Source organism: Hirundo rustica, chromosome 27 (genome assembly GCF_015227805.2).
Source record: "Hirundo rustica isolate bHirRus1 chromosome 27, bHirRus1.pri.v3, whole genome shotgun sequence".
NCBI lineage: Eukaryota > Metazoa > Chordata > Aves > Passeriformes > Hirundinidae > Hirundo > Hirundo rustica.
In genome coordinates, this window is record NC_053476.1 from 1,117,325 (window position 1) to 1,136,874 (window position 19,550).

Sequence of the window (19,550 nt, forward strand, 5' to 3'; positions counted from 1 at the left end):
TAAACCTCATCTTCTAAAACCCAACTTCAGAGATCTCTCATCTACATTCATCCACACCGTCCTGAGTCCGGCAAAGCGACATCTACACCCCAGAACCCACGGGAGCTGCTCCCACACCCCGGCGGAGCAGAGCTTTTGAACCCCACCATGGCTGGGATCTTCCAAGCAGCTGAACTTTTAGGCTGGAGATTTTCCTCCTGAGGCAGGACAGGGAAACCCGAGCTCAGCCACGGGCACAGACCCCCGCTAATCCCGGCTAAGGAGGAATTCCCCCAGCGCCTCTCCAGCCAGTCCCACTCACTGCCAGGAGGTTTTGACTCCAGGAAAACGGAACGTGACGGCAAACACGAATAAATTCCTGAATGGTTTGATTTACAGATATTGCTTTGAAGAGAGAAACCGTGACATTTATATATTTGGGGAACGAAATGCAAGTTGGCCTGTGCATTGCCCTTCAGCCAGGAACTTTTATTGGATGTTGGAGAAAAATGGGCTTCTACACCAGCAATCCCATTAACCAGCTGCGCTGAGATTTGTCATTTGGAGCACTAAAGTAACGCTAATATTGTGTTAAGTGGAGCTGATCAGCACATAGATGCATTTAACTGCCGTTCTCCTACAGACAGTGATTGGATTAAATGTAATTCTTTTCAAAGATAGAAATGTCATTGTTAAAATCAGTGCAAGAAACTGGAAATCAGCAGTTTCCCCCTTCAGGAGAAGGGTGCAATGTTTCAGGCTGACGGTCACAGGATCCTTTGTTAAAATGAAGCGCCTCTGCCTGGGGCTGAGGGGGGGGACAGGTGACACAGGGGCTGGTGTGTGAGGGACCCATCTGAGCTAAAGGAAAAGCAATTTTGGGTAACTGGGCACTGACCACAGGAGCTGGAGTGTCACCAAAGCGTCACAGCCCGTCCCTACATCAGAGCTGCAAGGCCCCGAGGAGCATCAGCCACCTGAAGCCCAGGGATATCCAGGATTCCCAAATAAAGCACATTCCATTACAGAACCTCCTGAGCCTGCAAGAGCAGCTGCCTTTGACATGAAATATTTTGGTAAAAGCAAAACCAGAAAATGCTTTCTGTTGCTTTGCAGCGCTGAATTTCCCCAAACAAGTTATGCCAACGCTGAGAATTCATTTCCAATGGACTCAGCCCCTGCCTCTGGAAGCACAGCCAGTCCTGAACTTCACACCGTGGTGGTGAGAGGGGGCTGGACCAGCACAATCTTCTCAAAATCATGGTAAAATACCCAGGAACCTAAAATTCCCTCTCATTTTCCTGCCACTCACAGCTCTGTACGAAGATTTACCTAATAAGACTCCACTGTGGAGCTCGTGAACAGCAAAGCCAAGGCTGCAGGTGCTGAGCAGCAGCATTCCTCCTGGGAATCTCCTCTGGAGGAGCCAGGGAACAACACAAAGGTCTGCTCACCCCACACCCCGCTTCTCCCCAGAGCTCCTTTCTGTGCTGCACTGCTGGTGTGGGCAGCCTGGAATTCACTCCTGGGATCCAGGCACCTCCTCAACCCCAGATATCCCCGTACCAAATCCCCAGCTTTGGCTCAGGGGTTTACAGGACAGGCTTCAGGGAGCAGAGATGACATTGCACAGCTCAATCAATCAATCAATCAATCACCTGCTGGTACTGGGGCAGGGGGGCAATCTGAGCAAAGAAAAGCTCCGTGTTCATTTTAAGTATGAAGAGTTTGGCTGTAGGAAGCCCTCAGGAAGCGCTGTGACACACTCCGAGTGCACCTTCAGTGAGATCTGTCCCCCAAACACCTGTGGCTGTCACACCCAGGGAAGGCAGAAGAGACAATGAAATGCTGCAGGTAAAAAGCGTGTCCCAGCACTGGCAGGAAGAGAGGTCGCTCTGGTAGCCCAGGGGTGCCCAGCTGGAGCCCAGCACCACAGTGACTCCAGGGATCCCCTGGCACTTTGGAATGGGAGTCCAGCAGCCCCAGCCCCAGCACTGACCTCTTGAAGTGACTGGCCAGCACTCCCACGAGCTCCCCGATCCTGCTGTCGTTGGAGGGGTCGTTACTGAAGAGACAAACGATGAGATCCTTGTTGTCTTTGGTGTGGAACACCACGAGCTGGTCCTTCCCATTGGAGACACTCAGCCCCACCAGCTGTGGACAGAAAGGGAGAACAACGTTGGGTGTGCTGATATAAAAAACTTGATGCCCCGTCCCTGGAAACATCCCAGGCCAGGCTGGAGCAGCCTGGGACAGTGGAAGGTGTCCCTCCATGGCAGGGGTGGCACTGGATGGGCTTTAAGGTGCTTCCAACCCAAACCATTCCATGATTCCCTGTGCCTTTGCCGCTGCCAGGCTGCCTCTCTCCTCTCCAGGACGCTCCCAGCCTCCACCGTGGAGCTGAGGGTGGCAGTGGCTGGGTGCTCCCCCAGCAGCTGGGCAAGGTGACACAACAGCAGCGCTGGGATCCAGCACTGGGAGGGTGAGGGAGCGTCCCCAGCCAGCCTGGAAGTGCCACCCCCGGCCTGAGATGGCTCCCTGTGTCCCTGCTGTGCCCCTCTCCCTCGCCAGGGCCATGGGGCACCCACCAAGGATGGCACCAGCTGCTCCCAACAGCCCCAGGTAAAAGCTGTCCCCAAAACCTCCCCTGGATGACACCACTGAATCCCACATCCATCAGGAATCTGCCCAACAGCAGATCAAACCCCCCCACACTGGGAAACCAGAGGGCTCTGACGGCCTCAGGCTGTGCCAGGGGAGGCTCAGGTGGGGTGTTGGGAGAATTGCTTCACTGAAAGGAGTGTCCAGCCCTGGCACAGCTGCCCAGGGCAGCAGTGGAAACTCTGTCCCTGGAGGTGTCCAAAAACGTGTGGATGTGGCACTGCAGGATGTGGTTTGGTGCTGCTGCTGCCGGGCTTGATGAATTTAAAGGTCTTTTTCAACCTGAACAACTCTGTGCCCCTGTGATCTGCAGGTAACACAAGAATTTAGGAAGAATTTGAGCTGCAAACCCTCCAAAGCCACAACGATTACCATGTCTAGGCATAGATTAAGGTCTGTCAGTTCTGACAAAATAAAAAGTTGCAAGGGTTTGGGGTTTTTTATTTTCTGGCATTTTCTTTTTGTCTGTTAAGTAACTGCACTTGGCTCATCAAAAGCTTTGTCATCATCTCACAAAGGAAAAAGGGAATTTTTAGGAGGGGCAATCTGGGACCACAGGCTACTCAGTTGAATACAAGAGAAAGCAAAAAAAAAGGATCTGTGCTGCGGAAACAAAGTATAAGGAGGGCAAAAAACACCTCAAAAGACAAGTACAGCACAGCAGAGAAAAGAGAAAGGAAAATAGAATAAAACAAACAGAATGTAATAAATGGGATAAAATACATAGAATATAATACAAGGGACAAAATAAACAGAATAAAGTAAAGTAAATAGAACACGATGAATAAAATAAAATAAAAACCAAAACAAGAAAGGTGAAAGGATGATGAGCACAGAGAGAACGCAGAGGGCTTTCCCTCTCCATTACAGGGCTCCTTTGAGCCATCCAGGGATTTGCAGAGGGAAGCCCATTGCCCTACAAGGGAGAGGCACCCATAAACCACTTAATGGAATTTAAAGTCTCATTATTCCTGTTTAGGGGAAGAGGCTCCTGTGTCCCCCAGAGCTGTGTGAGCACCAATCCAGCTGGAGATCCCCAGCTCCTGTCAGCCCACAGATCCTGGGGCTCCGGCTGCTCCCTGGGTCCGCTCCAGCAGTCACAACGTGTTATTTCCAAGGAAGCTGTTCCAGCAGCTCTGGGTGCCTCACACATCCCAGAAAAGCCCAGCCCACAGCAGCGTGGTCTGTGCCCTATTTTTGGGATGAGGCTCCACACAAACCCGGTCCCTGGGATTTTGTTGCTTTGTTAGCCCAGGACCTGGAGGACAGCAGCTGCTGGTGCTGGAGCCCCGGGCAGGGCTCTCCTGCCACCAGTTGCACCAGCACAGGTGGAGTTTATTCCCTGGTCAGGCTATTTTGGGCTTATCAAATGCTTTCCAAACAAGCTCCACCTCATGCTCAGGCATTAACAGCTGCCTGGCTTTGTAGTGTCCCTTAAAATTAATTTGCATGCTTAAATACCCTCCTGTGAGCACAATAGCACCACAGGGACCGCTGCCATCAAGGTTTTAAATGTGCAGCCAGTGTGAAAGATGAACAAGTCGCAGTGTTGGACTTGAAAAGGCAATTTAAACATTAATTATTCAACAGAACCCCGTTAGAGGGCCAAGAGCCCTTCAAAATCTTCCCACTTCACCCCTCCCCACCGTGAGCGAAGACTCTGTGAGCGAATAAGTGCAACACAAAAGAAATCATTTCAGAGAAGGTGCTTATCTCAGTATTTACCAACATTAATATTGGCCCTGCTTGAAGAGCAGGAAAAAATCCTCAGCTTCTGCAGAACATCCTTTATTATGTTCACCACTGCAGGGGAGATGTGGCTGCAAGAGCCTCTCTGCTCCTTGGGTGCCTTTTAATTCCTCTCAGCCATTAACTGTTCGGTTTTAATTCAGGTAAGAACAAAAAGGTCACTGTGTATCGGTGCTCTGAGGCAACGTCAGAGTGCTGGCAGACGAAAAACCCACGCAGAGAATCCCCCAAAGCAGCATCTCCACATGGAGAAACCAGCAGGGCTGCCAGGGAAGCTGCTGTTTGCCAGCCTGTGTAGAGAATGACACATTCCTCACCCAGAGCCATGGGATGCTTTGGGTGGAAGGGACCTTACGGATCACCCAGTGCCACCCCAGTATGGCAGGAACACCTCCCACTGTCCCTGGCTGCTCCAAGCCCTGTCCAACCTGGCCTTGGGCACTGCCAGGGATGCAGGGGCAGCCACAGCTGCTCTGGGCATCATGTGCCAGGACCACCCTCACTGTAAAAGACTCCTTCCTTCCACCCAAGCCAAATCCAGCCTGGGCGAGTTCCCAGCCCTTGCCCCTGTCCCGGTGCAGAGCCTGGCACTGTGCAGGGACAGCAGGGACTGCACCCACGGCCAGGCAAACCTGCCTGTGGGAGATGGGGAGCGATTTCCTTGGCTGAAAACGAGTTTGTGTCTGCAGCAGCCATCAGCTGACTGTCTCCAGTGAGATCTCCATGGAAACGCCACCCCTGAGGATGCTGCTGCTGACAGGGTGCTTCTGAAACGCTGCCAGGGAGCAGCAGAGGACTCCAGCCTGACGATCCCTCTTCCCAGAGAACACTCAGCCACAGGTAGGACAGGGCTGCTCCATGGATACACATCACTACTGGCGTCATTACTGTCCACTTGCTCCTCAAAAAACCATCAGAGCGTTCCAAACCAGTGCTCCTCGCCCAAAAAGGAAGGAATTTCTGTATCACTGATCAGCTCTTTCCACTCCTCACATGGTGGAAGGGCTTCCAGGAAAGGAGGGATCAGGCACAGAAAAACGGGGAGAGCGTGCAAGGCAGCTCAGGAGTGGAAATACACCACAAACATAAACATTAGGTAACAAATATAAAACATAACTACAACAAGGAACAACCAACTGCTCGAGAGGACTGGCTGTTTGCCAGAGTTAAATCTGAGAAATCCTGGCAAGAGAAATACGAATGGCGTGGCTTCAGACTGGAAGAGAATGGGTTTAGATTGGGTATTGGGCAGGAATTGTTCCCTGGCAGGGTGGGTGTCACCGAGACACACAAAGCAGCCACACGCAGACAAGCGGTTTTGCAAGGCAGAGGTTTCTCCGTCCAGCCCAAAAGCTGAAAATCCCGGCGGAGTGACAGCCTCTTTGTTTTATTTCTTACTTTTTATACATTTGTGGGTCTAGCAGAAGTTGGCTTCTGGGGTTTTTCGCCCCTCAGCCAAGTGGCTAAACCAACTGTCAGTTACAATTGTTTTTAGGTTAGAAATACGCAAACAAAGGACAGAGAATGAAAACCAAAGGATTTGTTTATGTTACATCTGTGGGAAAAGGTAGAAAACTGCTCTTAATATTGTACAATAACTAAAAAGATCTGACTCCATTTAAGAAAATCAAAAGGCTCAGAAAAACCAGGGTAACAGGTGGGCAGGGCCTGGCACAGAGTGCCCAGAGCAGCTGTGGCTGCCCCTGGATCCCTGGCAGTGCCCAAGGCCAGGTTGGACAGGGCTGGGAGCAGCCTGGGACAGTGGGAGGTGTCCCTGCCGTGGCAGGGGTGGGAATGGGTGGGCTTTGAGATCCCTTCCAATCCAAATTCAATTCCATTATCCTATGGAATATTTGGTGTCCTGTGTACAAATCAAAGCCACCCCAAAGTCTCCTCCTCTCCTGTTCCTGCAGCTCTGGATCCATCAGCAGGATCAGTGCCCACCCCAGGACACAGGGCAGGGGGAGCAGGCACAGGGAGAGGCTGTGGCCAGCACAGCTGCAATTTCACACCACAGAATCTACCAAAGCTTGTTTGAATTAAATTTCCGTCCCAGAATGTTACCTTGACAACCTGTGTGGGTCAGCAGAGGATCTCCTGGACCCATCCCTCCTGTGCCAAGCACTCCAAGACCCCTGGAATCTCAAGGACTCCTGCTCAGGTCAAAGAAACTGGCCAAGAATCCCTGTGGTAGGTTACTGAAGGGAATAACAGCAGATCTACCAATAAAACTGATTTATAGCTGCAGAAATGTGAAAATTCTCAGAGCAAGAGACCTATCTGCACAGCCCATTAACTGCTCTTGTTCTGAGGAGCTGCAAAGCAGCCACACGACCAACACAGAGCCAACACAGAGCCAAAACACAGCCAAAAATACAACAAACACCGAGCCAAAAATACAACCAACACTGCGCCAAAATACAGCCAAAAATACAACCAGCGCTGAGCCAAAATACAGCCAAAAATACAACCAACACTGAGCCAAAACACAGCCAAAAATACAACAAACACCGAGCCAAAAATACAACCAACACTGAGCCAAAATACAGCCAAAAATACAACAAACACCGAGCCAAAAATACAACCAACACTGAGCCAAAACACAGCCAAAAATACAACAAACACCGAGCCAAAAATACAACCAACACTGAGCCAAAATACAGCCAAAAATACAACCAGTGCTGAGCCAAAATACAGCCAAAACAGCCAGCACAAGACCACCACAGAGCCTGCCCTAGGGGTCTCTGTAAAAATGGATATTCCATTTTAGACACACCTTTTATTGGTGAAAAAGCAGCAATAACTGACATTTCTTAGTAGCAGATATTCTACGAGTAACTTGAAATTGTACCTTGCTCACCTCTGATTTTGAAGGCATTAAGGATTTCAGAGGGAAATGTTCAGGAGACCAACAAATGATCTGGCCTTGTGCTGTTGTAAATGTACAGTCTGCACCTTTACACCTGTCAGGCACACAGGTAGAACAGACATTGTTCTACACTTGTGATAAACACAGATTTATCTCTCATTAGTCCTGCACTCAGTGAGTTTCAGTGACCTGGACACTCTGGTCAAGGTAAGGATAGACAAAGCAACAGTGAGAAATCCCCATGGACAAAATCCCACCTTGTCCATGTCACCCAAAACCACCTGGAAAATCAGGTGTGGAAAACCCCTCTGCTAAAGGGCTGGGAGTGTCTGAGCTCTGCTGGGAGGCTGGGGGTGTTTGCACCCTGCTTTTCACCAGCCTGGGGGTGTTTGTACCCTGCTTTTCACCAGGCTGGGGGTGTTTGTACCCTGCTTTTCACCAGGCTGGGGGTGTTTGCACAGCCTGGGGGTGTTTGTACAGCCTGGGGGTGTTTGCACCCTGCTTTTCACCAGGCTGGGGGTGTTGGCACAGCCTGGGGGTGTTGGCACCCTGCTTTTCACCAGCCTGGGGGTGTTTGCACCCTGCTTTTCGCCAGGCTGGGGGTGTTTGTACCCTGCTTTTCACCAGGCTGGGGGTGTTTGTACAGCCTGGGGGTGTTTGCACCCTGGTTTTCACCAGCCTGGGGGTGTTTGCACAGCTTGGGGGTGTTTGCACCCTGCTTTTCACCAGGCTGGGGGTGTTGGCACAGCCTGGGGGTGTTTGCACCCTGCTTTTCACCAGGCTGGGGGTGTTTGCACCCTGGTTTTCACCAGGCTGGGGGTGTTTGCACCCTGCTTTTCACCAGGCTGGGGGTGTTTGTACCCTGCTTTTCACCAGGCTGGGGGTGTTTGCACCCTGCTTTTCACCAGGCTGGGGGTGTTGGCACAGCCTGGGGGTGTTTGCACAGGCTGGGGGTGTTTGTACCCTGCTTTTCACCAGGCTGGGGGTGTTTGCACCCCGCTTTGCTCGGGCACACAGCCCCTGGGCACACAGCAGGATGTGCTGCCAGCCCCTCTGAGCACAGAGACACCGGTGCTGGGAGAGAAGAGCAGCCAGGAAAAGCTCCCACAGCTGCTCAGGGCAGCTTCCTTTCAAAACAAGAGGCACTGCCACGGAGACACTGCCTGCTGCAGCCAGGATTCCCACTGGGAGCAGCATCTGATGCCCAGCAAGGAGGGCAGGAGGAGACTCTAAACCCAACGTTATGGATGTAGCCAGAGCTAATCATCCCTTCCACATCTGCAGGTGAGATTTCACCCTCACCCTAACCCCATCCCCGCCCTCCCAGCAAGACAGAAATGCTAGGTTTGTCATTTCTCCAAATGCAAACGTCCCAGCAGCCAGGCAGGCTCTGGAGGTTGGAGATAACCAGAGCACTGTCACCTCGGGCTGAGGAGAAGAGCAGGCAGCTGAATCCCTGCAAGCTGAGGCGCTGCCACCCCCTTCCATCCCTGATAATCCACTGGCAGCTCCACCCTGCTGCCCCCCAGGCCAGAGCTCACCGTAATTCCGGGTTCAGCTCTGGCAAGATTTACATTCAACACGAACAAATGTAAAAAAATAAAAATAAATACATTCAAGCACGACCTGAAGGATCAAAGAAACCCTCAGAGCCACGGGAATAGTGCCATAAGCTGCTGTGAGATGCCAACCCTTTCCAGGGCCAGGATCCTGCACACAGCAAAGAAAACTGAAACAGGGAGGGAGCAGAGAAGTGTAAGAAGCAGTCTGGGGTTTAGCTTTTATTTTATGCACCAAAATTAAAAGCTAATATGATCGCAGAATCATAGAACCACGGAAATCCTGAGTTGGAAGGGACCCACCAGGATCATCCAATCCAACTCCTGGCCCTGCCCAGGACACCCCAACATTCCCACCCTGATGCTTTGGCGTTGCAATAACTGCGCTGTTAACTGTTATAAAGACATTAAATACATTAGAAACTGCAACCCAAGGACTTTTTCCATTTTATGGATGTGAAAATGGAGCGACAGAGTAAAGACACTGCCCTGAAAGAGCCCCAGGGGAGGATCCCCAGCGCTGTACTCACGTTGTAGAGGGGGATGGTCTTCATCACCTTGTACTGCTTCATGGGGTCCATCTTGTACAGGTGTCTGTCAGTGATGAAAATGGCCCTGTCCTCCACCTTGTTAAAGCGATTCACCTGCAGACAAACACCCTGTCAGTCCCCCTGATCGCTGCAGAGCACAGGAAACCAAACTGTGCGGTGCCGAGGGCCAAACTCACACAGAAATGCCCCAAGCTTACACAAGAGGACCTCAACCTTGCACAAAAATGTCCCAAAGTCACACAGCTAACATCCGAAACTCACAAACAGCCAAAGCTCACACAAAAATACCCCGAACTCACGAACCAAAGCACCCTGAACTAACAAGTACCCCAAACTCACACAAAAATACCCCAAACTCACACAAAAATACCCCGAACTCACGAACCAAAACACCCTAAACTATCAAATACCCCAAACTCACACAAAAATACCCCAAACACACAAAAAGACCCCAAACTCACGAACCAAAACACCCTAAACTATCAAATACCCCAAACTCACACAAAAATACCCCAAACACACAAAAAGACCCCAAACTCACGAACCCAAACACCCTAAACTCACACAAAAATACCCCAAACACACAAAAATACCCCGAACTCACAAACCAAAGCACCCTAAACTAACAAATACCCCAAACTCACACAAAAATACCCCAAACTCACACAAAAATACCTCAAACACACAAAAATACCCCGAACTCACGAACCAAAGCACCCTAAACTAACAAATACCCCAAACTCACACAAAAATACCCCAAACTCACACAAAAACAACCCAAACACACAAAAATACCCCGAACTCATGAACCAAAATACCCCAACCTCACACAAAAATACCCCAAACTCACGAACCCAAACACCCTAAATTAACAAGTACCCCAGCCTCACACAGAAATACCCCAAACCCACACAGCTCCCAAACAGGTTTTCTCCTCAGATCTTAGACCAGTGAAAAGGGAACGCGGTCCCTGTAATCCCATTTCACAACCAGAGACAGACCAGCAATGTTCCAGCCATCCAGCAGAGCTGTGGCACCCAGGGAAATGCCAGGATTTCACTCCCACCAAGGCCAGATGCTTCCCCCAGTGTAGAAATTGCTTACAGATACTTGATACTTCAGGGGGATGTTACAAGTGTGGGATAAATCATACATTGGGGGTTGTTTTCCTAGGACATCTCAAACATCAAAACTTACTTTCAATTCTATCTCAGTTACAGGTTTCACATTCTCAGAATCTAAGCAATCATATTTATAGGGCTTTCTGGCTTCATCCTTCCCAACACCCCAGCCACGTTCAAGCCCTGTCCAAGCGGAGCCCATCCCAGGCTGGTGTCCCCAAATTATCCAGGAGCCTTTGGCACCCCAAAGGTCCCATGGAGAATCCCTGCCCCGCAGAGCCAGGCTGCACCACAGGCTGGCACAGCCCAGCCCCGAGGCTTTGAGCCATCCTTGTTCTGCGTCCTGTCCCTCTGCCCCTTGTCCCCAGCCCCTCTGCAGCTCTCCTGGAGCCCCTTTAGGTGCTCTGAGCTCTCCCTGGAGCTTCTCCTCTCCAGGTGAGCACCCGCAGCTCTCCCAGCCCGGGAGCTCCAGCAGCTCCACCTCACCCCGGCTGGTGGATGCCCCCGAGCGCTGAACACTCAGCAGGAAGGATGCAAAGTTTTGGCAGGAGGGTGTAAGAAAGTAGGACACAAAGTAGAAGTTGTTTTTCACTGAGGCGAAACCGGAGTCATCGGCGTATCAGGGTCGCTGAGATATTTATTAATCAGCTGAGAAGGGGAGACAAGGGTGAGACGTGACGAGGAGGATGAACGTAAATAGGATTTTCCAGGGTGAAATCAGGAGAACTTAAATATCCTCAGTCGGGAGGCAGCGGAGTGACAAAGTTCAGAGCAGATAAAGGGAAAAAAATGCAAATTGGGGAGCTCTGTGACAGCTTTACATTAACGGCACTGACTCAGAAAAAGCAGCCGAGGAGGATTTCAGACAGCCCTGGAGAGATCTTGGCACAAGGACATGAGGCAGCTCGGAAAAAGCAGAATGTTGGCACAGGCAAGGAATAACATGGGAATAACGTCCTGGGAGCCATGGGCTCACCTGGAACAGCCTGTGAAGGACCAGGGTGAGTGTGGAGGAGATTCCAGTGCTTCAGAGACGGTGAAGAACAGGACTGAGGGTCTGGGAAGCCTCACAGGAAGAGATGCTGAGTAACCAGGATTATTTTAGGCAGCAGATGAATGGGAGAAAAAAGCACCTAAAGGCCAGGAAACAGTGACTGGCCCAGAGAAAGTAGGTTAGGAGTGCCTGGTGCCACATGTCGGGGGCTGGAGCGGAGCAGCACCGGCTCCTCGGCCAGGATCTGGGGAAGCTCCGGGCTCTCCACGCTCCAGGCGCTGGGAGCTGAACCAAAGTCCACTCCCTGGGGCTGGATCTGCCTCTCAGAGCCCAGATCAATGCTGGGGGCGTTGATTTGCTGTCTGACACAGTGAGCACCCCCTGTGCACCGCCGTGACCCTGCCTGGTTGCTGTCCAGCCCCCGGTGACAAAGGGAGCACATTTCTGGTGCTGTGACACCAGAGCCACCCCAGGACAGGAGGTCCTGTGGCTGCTGCCCGGGAAGCAGAGGTGGGAAGCACACTCAGAGAACCAGAAAGGCTGGAAAGGCCCTCTGAGATCACCGAGTCCAGCTGCTCCTCCACTGCCCCCTGTCCCCGGGTGCCACACGGCTTTGAAACCCCTCCAGGGGTGGGCACTCCACCACTGCCCTGGGCAGCTGTGCCAACGCCTGACCACCCTTTTAGTGAAGAAATTTTCCCAGTATCCCATCTAAACCTCCCCTGGCCAGGCTGAGGCCGTTCCCTCTCCTCCTGTCCCTGTTCCTGGGAGCAGAGCCCGACCCCCCCGGCTGTCCCCTCCTGTCAGGAGTTGTGCAGAGACACAAGGTCCCACTGAGCTCCTTTTCTCCAGGCTCAGCCCCTTCCCAGCTCCCTCAGCCCCTCCTGGGGCTCCAGCCCATCCCCAGCTCCATTCCCATCTCCGGGCACACTCCAGCCCCTCAGTGTCCTTCTTGTCATGAGGTGCCCAGAACTGGGCACAGCACCCAGCAGTGCCAGCTCAGGGGACAGTCACTGCCCTGCTCCTGCTGCCACCCCACTGCTGATCCAAACCAGGTGTCCTTGTCTCTGCCAACCTGGACTCACCTCCAGCACTGCTGAGCAGCACCCCAAAGGTCTATTTCAAGCCAATGGAATATTGTGGGAGTCCTACAGGCACGTTTTAAATTCCACTTCTTTCTCATGTTTGAAATTCCACTTCTTTCTCACGGCTCCTCCCTGGTTTTAATATTAAAATTTAGCTAAAGAAACGTACCAAAGCAGAGGCCCAGCACTTCATCTCACCTGAGGAGCAAATTCTCAATTCCTTCCAGCTCTTTCCAAGCAAAAGAGACTCCAGGTGCCTCATGCACCTACAGAGCATTTCTGTAAATAACACCTGCAGTGGGTTAAAGTTAAAACTGCCCCACTGGGGAGCAGGAGGGACTCACACACCAGCGCAAATCCCACTGCTGGGCTTGTAGGAGTAAGGACAGGCCTTCTGTTCTCAGCTACAGCTCATTCCCTTCTGGAGAACATTCCCAGCATTGTGTTCTCTGCACCTTCTGGGCATTCTGGATTTATATCTTGTTGATCCAAATGCCAATCAGTCCTAATTTGGCTTCCTGACAAGCTCCTGGGGGAAATGAAGGTCTGGCCTAGAGCTGACAGATCTTCAAGGAAGTTTTTCAGGTCTCTGTCAGTGGCCTCTGCAGGGCTCTGGCCTTTGGAAGAGATGATTCTCCCAAGAGAACTTGGTGCCACAGGTGACAAGAGAAAAATGGGAAGAAAAATCTTATTCTAAAGAAAATTGAGAGAGAGTTGTTTCCTAGGTGATCCAACAAAATCTGGAGGTTTGCATGAAATATGCATTTGGTTTCTCCTAAGGCAAAAATCTTGAAAATGTCTTTTGAAAAAGCGAAGAGCACCACAATGCTCAGAAAAGATGGATTTTTCCGTAGGCAGGAATGACCTGCTTCTACCTGTACCTACTGCAGGGAAACAACCACTCAGTCATTCCCCTCCCCACACTGAGGCTCCAAAGCCTCTTCGGAGCCCTTCTGTAAGAACTGCTCCAAACAGAGCCCCCCACTCTTATTCAGCTCAAGCTGCTGAAATCGGGCCCCCACACAGGCAAAGAAAACTTTACCAGCACCTCAAAGCCTGGAGGGCAGCTCCTGGAACAAATCTACTTCTTAGACTTAGAAACATAAAGTTATTGAGGTTGGAAAAGCCCTCCCAGCCCATCGAGTCCAACCTGTGCCCAAACCCCACCTTGTCCCCAGCCCAGGGCACTGAGTGCCACCTCCAGTCCTTCCCTGGGCACCTGCAGGGATGGGCACTCCAAACCTCCCTGGGCAGCCCCTGCCAAGGCCTGAGCACCCTTTCCAGGAAGAAGTTCTTCCTGATCTAGAATCTTTTAAATTCTTCAGGAAGAGTTCATTAGATCAATGTCAGCCATCAGCTAGAAAGAATTCTGTCTCAACGAATTTAATGAACCAACATCTGCCAGGTCACAGGGTATGCTCTGCTCATGAATGTGCTTAAATAGGTGAGCTCTGGGCTAACCTGTGTCTATTCAAGTTGCCCACTATTTATGCTTTTAATGTGTTTTCTGTGTGAAGAAAGAGGTGCAGGAGACGGAACATTTCCAACAGCTGACCTGACATTGCTGTTGACAGTCAACAACTACTTCACACATGGTTTGGTGACTCAGTGCCTGAAGGAAGCCACAAAAGAAGGCTGATGCTGCTTCAGAAATAAAACATTCAGCCCAGCTCACCAAAGTGCCCTTTAACACTTCCCACTAACACCTTCCTGCCTCAGGGAACAGCAGCAGCAGCAGCAGCACAGGTTTTGCTCAAGAATCCTCAAATAAGCTGAATCATGGAAACACACCACGGATGAACTTGAGCAGCCTTTTTTTGTGACTTGCTGCTTTGTTCAGGAGAATTATTTAAGGGAAGCGATGAAATCACTTGATAATTATAATTTCATTTCTATAATCCACTCTGCAGGCCCCCTCTTAAAGCTTCACGTGAACCAATTTTCAGCTGAGAACAAACACAGCCTACAAGGAACCAGGTTGAACAAGGGATGTGACAAATCTGCCCTGAGCCCAGGGCCAGGCTGCACGAGCCAGCACCAAGTGTCACCCTGGGCCAGTAAGGTTTGGTAGGACATGGGGAAGGCAAGGCTAAAGAGAAGAAACCTGATGATTTATCTGTTAAAAATTCAAAGGGAAGAATGCAGCAATGAGGAGAGATTCCCCCTGCCCCAGCACTGAGGGTCACTCAGGGACTGCCTGTACTCTGGGGTAAGAGGCAGGATGCCAAAACTTCTATTTCTGACGAGAAACACCCTCATTTTCAACAGCTTAGGATGGAAAATGTTTCCTGTGAAGGGCCAAGGGAGGCTGAGGCTGCTCCCAGCTCCTGCAGTCGGAGCACGCAGTCACTGCCCCCGGTCCAACAGCTCTCACTGGTGCTTGGTGTGCACATCCAGGAGAAACAGATGACCTGAGGAAATGCCCTGCTTGGAAAGGGAAATGCTGAATTCTCCAGTGTCACATCCTCGTCCTGTTAACCTTCCGAGTTCAGCCCTGTTTGTGTTCCCTGCTCTGCTCACACCAGGCCCCCTGGGACATCTCCTGTCTGTACAAGCAGGGAGACAAAGGGTTTCCTCCGGGAGGGGCAAGACCCCAGGGTGGGCTTGGATGGGATCGCTTGCATCTGTGACATGGAGATGCCCTGGAATCACCAGGCTTACACATCCTTGAGGATGGCACAGCGCTGCAGCAGTGCTGAGGCCGTGGAACCATGGAGGGGTTTGTGTTTGGAGGGATCTTAGAGACCAACCAGAGCCACCCCTGCCATGGCAGGGACACCTTCCACTGTCCCAGGCTGCTCCAAGCCCTGTCCAACCTGGCCTTGGGCACTGCCAGGGATGGGGCAGCCACAGCTGACGGCTCCAAAGCCATGCCAGGAATCCCTAACTGAGCAGAGGATCAAGCCCTACCTCTCTGTGAGAAGAAAGCAACAACAATTTAATCTTTGAAAAGTTAAAAGAAGCTAAAATATAATTTAAAACCCACAAGGCTGCAAGAGAACAACCCTGCAATGTTTGTGATTTCAGCTGAGCTGCCCTTTTAATGCACCCACAGTCAGCTAAAGCTTTGCCTCTGAGAGCACTGAGAGCCTTTCAGGCTCAGGAGGAATCCACTTTATGGTGTGTAACACCTTTTCCATCCCCATTCTGCTTCTACTGTTGAAGTGCTGGCACCTCAATGCAACAAACGCCACAAAAAGGGGATTTTTCCAGCACAGTCACGTACAGAAACACAGCCTGTTGGAATGCTCAGGGATTCCTCCATCCACCAAAATCAGCAGATGCTGCTCTGGCCCTTGTCCGAAGGCAGGAGCTCTGTCCTGGCAGTTAGGGAACAGGATAAAAGTGTGGATCTGTGCTTCAGGGATCTGCTGTGCCCTGTGCTTGCACAGGAGATTGTCCTTGAGAGCTGAACCAGGAGCAAGAGAAACACGAGGACTGAAAGGCTGGAGAGCTGCATAACAGTGAACAAGGTAAAACTGCCACGCTGTGTCCATCACACACAGACCCCCAGCGACTCCCCTCGCCATCGTTCCATCCCCACCAAACCCACAATTCCCATCACCACACCTCTGACACCTGAACAGTGTCCTTCCTAAATTATCCCAGTTTAGCCAGAAACTGCAACTGGAATCGGTTCATTAAATGAGTTAGAGGAGGAATTATTTTGTTTTCAGCCTAACCTGAAAAACAAAATTATTTTGTTTTCAGCCTAACCTGAAAAAAGCCAGGGGAATTGTGCATTTCCCTGTCCCTCAGGGTTCAGCCCAAGTGCTGCGAGGTTGTAAAGAGGAAGTTTGGATTCAGACTCGTCTGCTCCTCCTTTAATCCTGACACCACCACGCGCCCAAACCACTCACTCCAGCAGTGAGCCCCATCCTCACATAGAACGTGGTCACAGAAAAACCAAACTCCACGGAAATATTTTTGCTTGGGAAGCAATTAGAGATTTCTGTTTTTATAAACATGGATCACTGTTGAATAAACAATACAACTCACTACCACTTGCAAAGTTTTATTATGAACTGAGATTTTTGTGCTGCAGAATGAATTGTTTAGCTCTGCAGAATCAAAAGGAGCAACTGTGCACGTGGGGACCAACTGTAATATTTACAAATAAAAAGAATATACAGCTTCTAAAAAACACCTGAACAGCACAGTGCTGGCCTGCCACTAAAATTGGGTTTGTCTGCTGGCTTTGTAAAATTCAAAATATCCTTCTCTAACAGATATTTCACACCAGCATCATTAGGAGCTACCTGCAACAATTAAGCAAGTCTGTTTTCTTAATTAGTTGCTTAAATCTCCCAACCAGATTAAGAAAAACCCCAATTCTGCTACGAAAAACGTCAGAGCCAAACCAGTTACGCAGAATGATTTTATCATGAAATCATGGAACGGTTTGGGTTGAAGGGTCCTTAAAGACCATTCAGTCCCGACACTCGGCATGGGCAGGGACTCTACGATTTATCCGCGCCTCCCGCACGATGAGGCCCCAGCAGCCGCCCAACCTTGCTCCACCCAAAATTCCCTGAAGCAGCCCCTAGGAAGTGCTCAGAGCTGCTGCCCAGGTGCCCCAGGGTCAGCGGTCACCCACGGGCAGCCGCCGCGGCCGCGTTACCTTGCGCACGTGGCAGGAGAAGAGGATGCTCATGTACTTGTCCTTGCGCTTCAGCTCGTTGGCCACGGGGGTGAAGGAGCCGGAGCTCTGCGGGCTGTCTGGTTTCTGGAAGAGCAGAGACAGGCTCAGGACGCTCCTCGGGCTGAAGGAAGAGGGGCTGGGACACGGCTGGCACACGGCTGGGACACGGCTGGCACACGGCTGGGACATGGCTGGGACACAGCTGGGATGTGGCTGGCACACGGCTGGCACACAGCTGGGACACGGCTGGCACACGGCTGGCACACGGCTGGGACACGGCTAGGACACGGCTGGCACACAGCTGGGACACGGCTGGGACAGGGCTGGGACACGGCTGGCACACAGCTGGGACATGGCTGGGACACAGCTGGGACACGGCTGGGACACGGCTGGCACACGGCTGGGACATGGCTGGGACACGGCTGGCACACGGCTGGCACACGGCTGGCACACGGCTGGGACATGGCTGGCACATGGCTGGCACACGGCTGGGACACGGCTGGCACACAGCTGGCACACAGCTGGCACACGGCTGGCACACGGCTGGGATGTGGCTGGGACACGGCTGGCACACAGCTGGGACATGGCTGGGACATGGCTGGGACACGGCTGGCACACAGCTGGGACATGGCTGGGACACGGCTGGGACACGGCTGGCACACGGCTGGGACACAGCCGGCACACGGCTGGCACACGGCTGGGACATGGCTGGCACACAGCTGGCACACAGCTGGCACACGGCTGGGACACGGCTGGCACACGGCTGGGACACGGCTGGGACATGGCTGGGACACGGCTGGGACACGGCTGGGACACGGCTGGCACACGGCTGGGACACAGCTGGCACATGGCTGGCACACGGCTGGGACACGGCTGGGACACGGCTGGGACACGGCTGGGACATGGCTGGGACACGGCTGGGACATGGCTGGCACACGGCTGGCACACGGCTGGGACACAGCTGGCACACAGCTGGCACACAGCTGGCACACGGCTGGGACACAGCTGGCACATGGCTGGCACACGGCTGGGACACGGCTGGGACACGGCTGGGACACGGCTGGGACATGGCTGGGACACGGCTGGGACACGGCTGGGACACGGCTGGGACACGGCTGGGACGTGGCTGGGACACGGCTGGGACACGGCTGGGACACGGCTGGCACACGGCTGGGACGTGGCTGGGACACGGCTGGGACACGGCTGGGACATGGCTGGCACACAGCTGGGACATGGCTGGGACACGGCTGGCACACGGCTGGGACACGGCTGGGACACAGCCGGCACACGGCTGGCACACGGCTGGGACATGGCTGGCACACAGCTGGCACACAGCTGGCACACGGCTGGGACACGGCTGGCACACGGCTGGCACACAGCTGGCACACAGCTGGCACACGGCTGGCACACGGCTGGCACACGGCTGGCACATGGCTCCCTCCTCCCTTCCGCACTTTGGGAAACCGAACCTCGACACACCAAAGTGCTCCAAGGAGGATGGACCAAAGGAAGCAAGCAAACCCTCCTAGAGAGAATTTCTTTGTTCCACTTCAGTCTCTGCCGTTTTCCATTCTGTCCAGCATTTTCATCTCCCAGTGAGGTCTGGCTCTGCCCGTGTGCAGGGCCAGCTGATGGCACTGCTTCAGTGCTGCTGGTGCTGCTCAGGATTCACAACAATCACCCCTAGCGCAGCCGAAGTCAAGGTTTTGAAGCCACATAAAGAGGAAATTTCCGAGTACTCCTCCTCCCCAGAAACCAGCACTCATTTTCCCGAATTTCGCCCTTTCAGCACCCTGAGCCCGGGTCCCCTCACTCACCAGTGCGATGTAGTTGCCCTGCCAGGCTCTCTGGAGGCCAATGTCAGCCCTGTGGCCCTTCAGCAGCTCCATGGCAGCGACCTTGGCCCTCAGCTGGGGCAGCATTTCTGGGGACACGCTCCGGATGAGCTCGGCCGCTCTCCACCTGCCAAAGCAAGGCCTGGCTCAGCCCCACAGCCCGGGGCTCGCCCAGGAAGTACTCTTGCTGCCAGAGCAGCACCACAAGGACGCCCTCAGAGCCCTGCCTGGGCATTCCCAAAGCTGCAGAGGTCACTTGGTGGTTTAAAGTCACATCTCACCTCCAACCCTGACAGGTCTGGGTGCCGCATTCCCCATCCCACACCCACGAGTCAACCACTGGTGCATCTGTTTGCAGTGAAGTGTTTGCAAGCCAATTTTTGGGCTCTTTTACAGCACCATTCTCCTCTAACAGCTGAATTTGGTCCCTCAGTTCCAAGAGCACCGTGGAAGAGAGCAGGGCAGCTCCAAACCCCAGCCTCCAGCAGCAGCATCAGAGCTCCAG

At 52.5% G+C, this 19,550-nt stretch overlaps 1 protein-coding gene across 1 annotated transcript in view; it reads right to left on the reverse strand.

Annotated features, from left to right (window-relative positions):
* The window catches only part of MYO1D (myosin ID), a 162,333-nt gene that overhangs the window by 54,841 nt on the left and 87,942 nt on the right, over positions 1-19,550 (reverse strand). Inside the window, exons 18-21 of the mRNA XM_040087488.2 lie at positions 19,028-19,172; positions 17,190-17,294; positions 9,348-9,461; positions 1,979-2,133 (exon numbers count right to left, since the gene is read on the reverse strand). Coding sequence (XP_039943422.1) covers positions 1,979-2,133; positions 9,348-9,461; positions 17,190-17,294; positions 19,028-19,172 — 519 coding nt within the window. The remainder of the gene's footprint in view (positions 1-1,978; positions 2,134-9,347; positions 9,462-17,189; positions 17,295-19,027; positions 19,173-19,550) is intronic.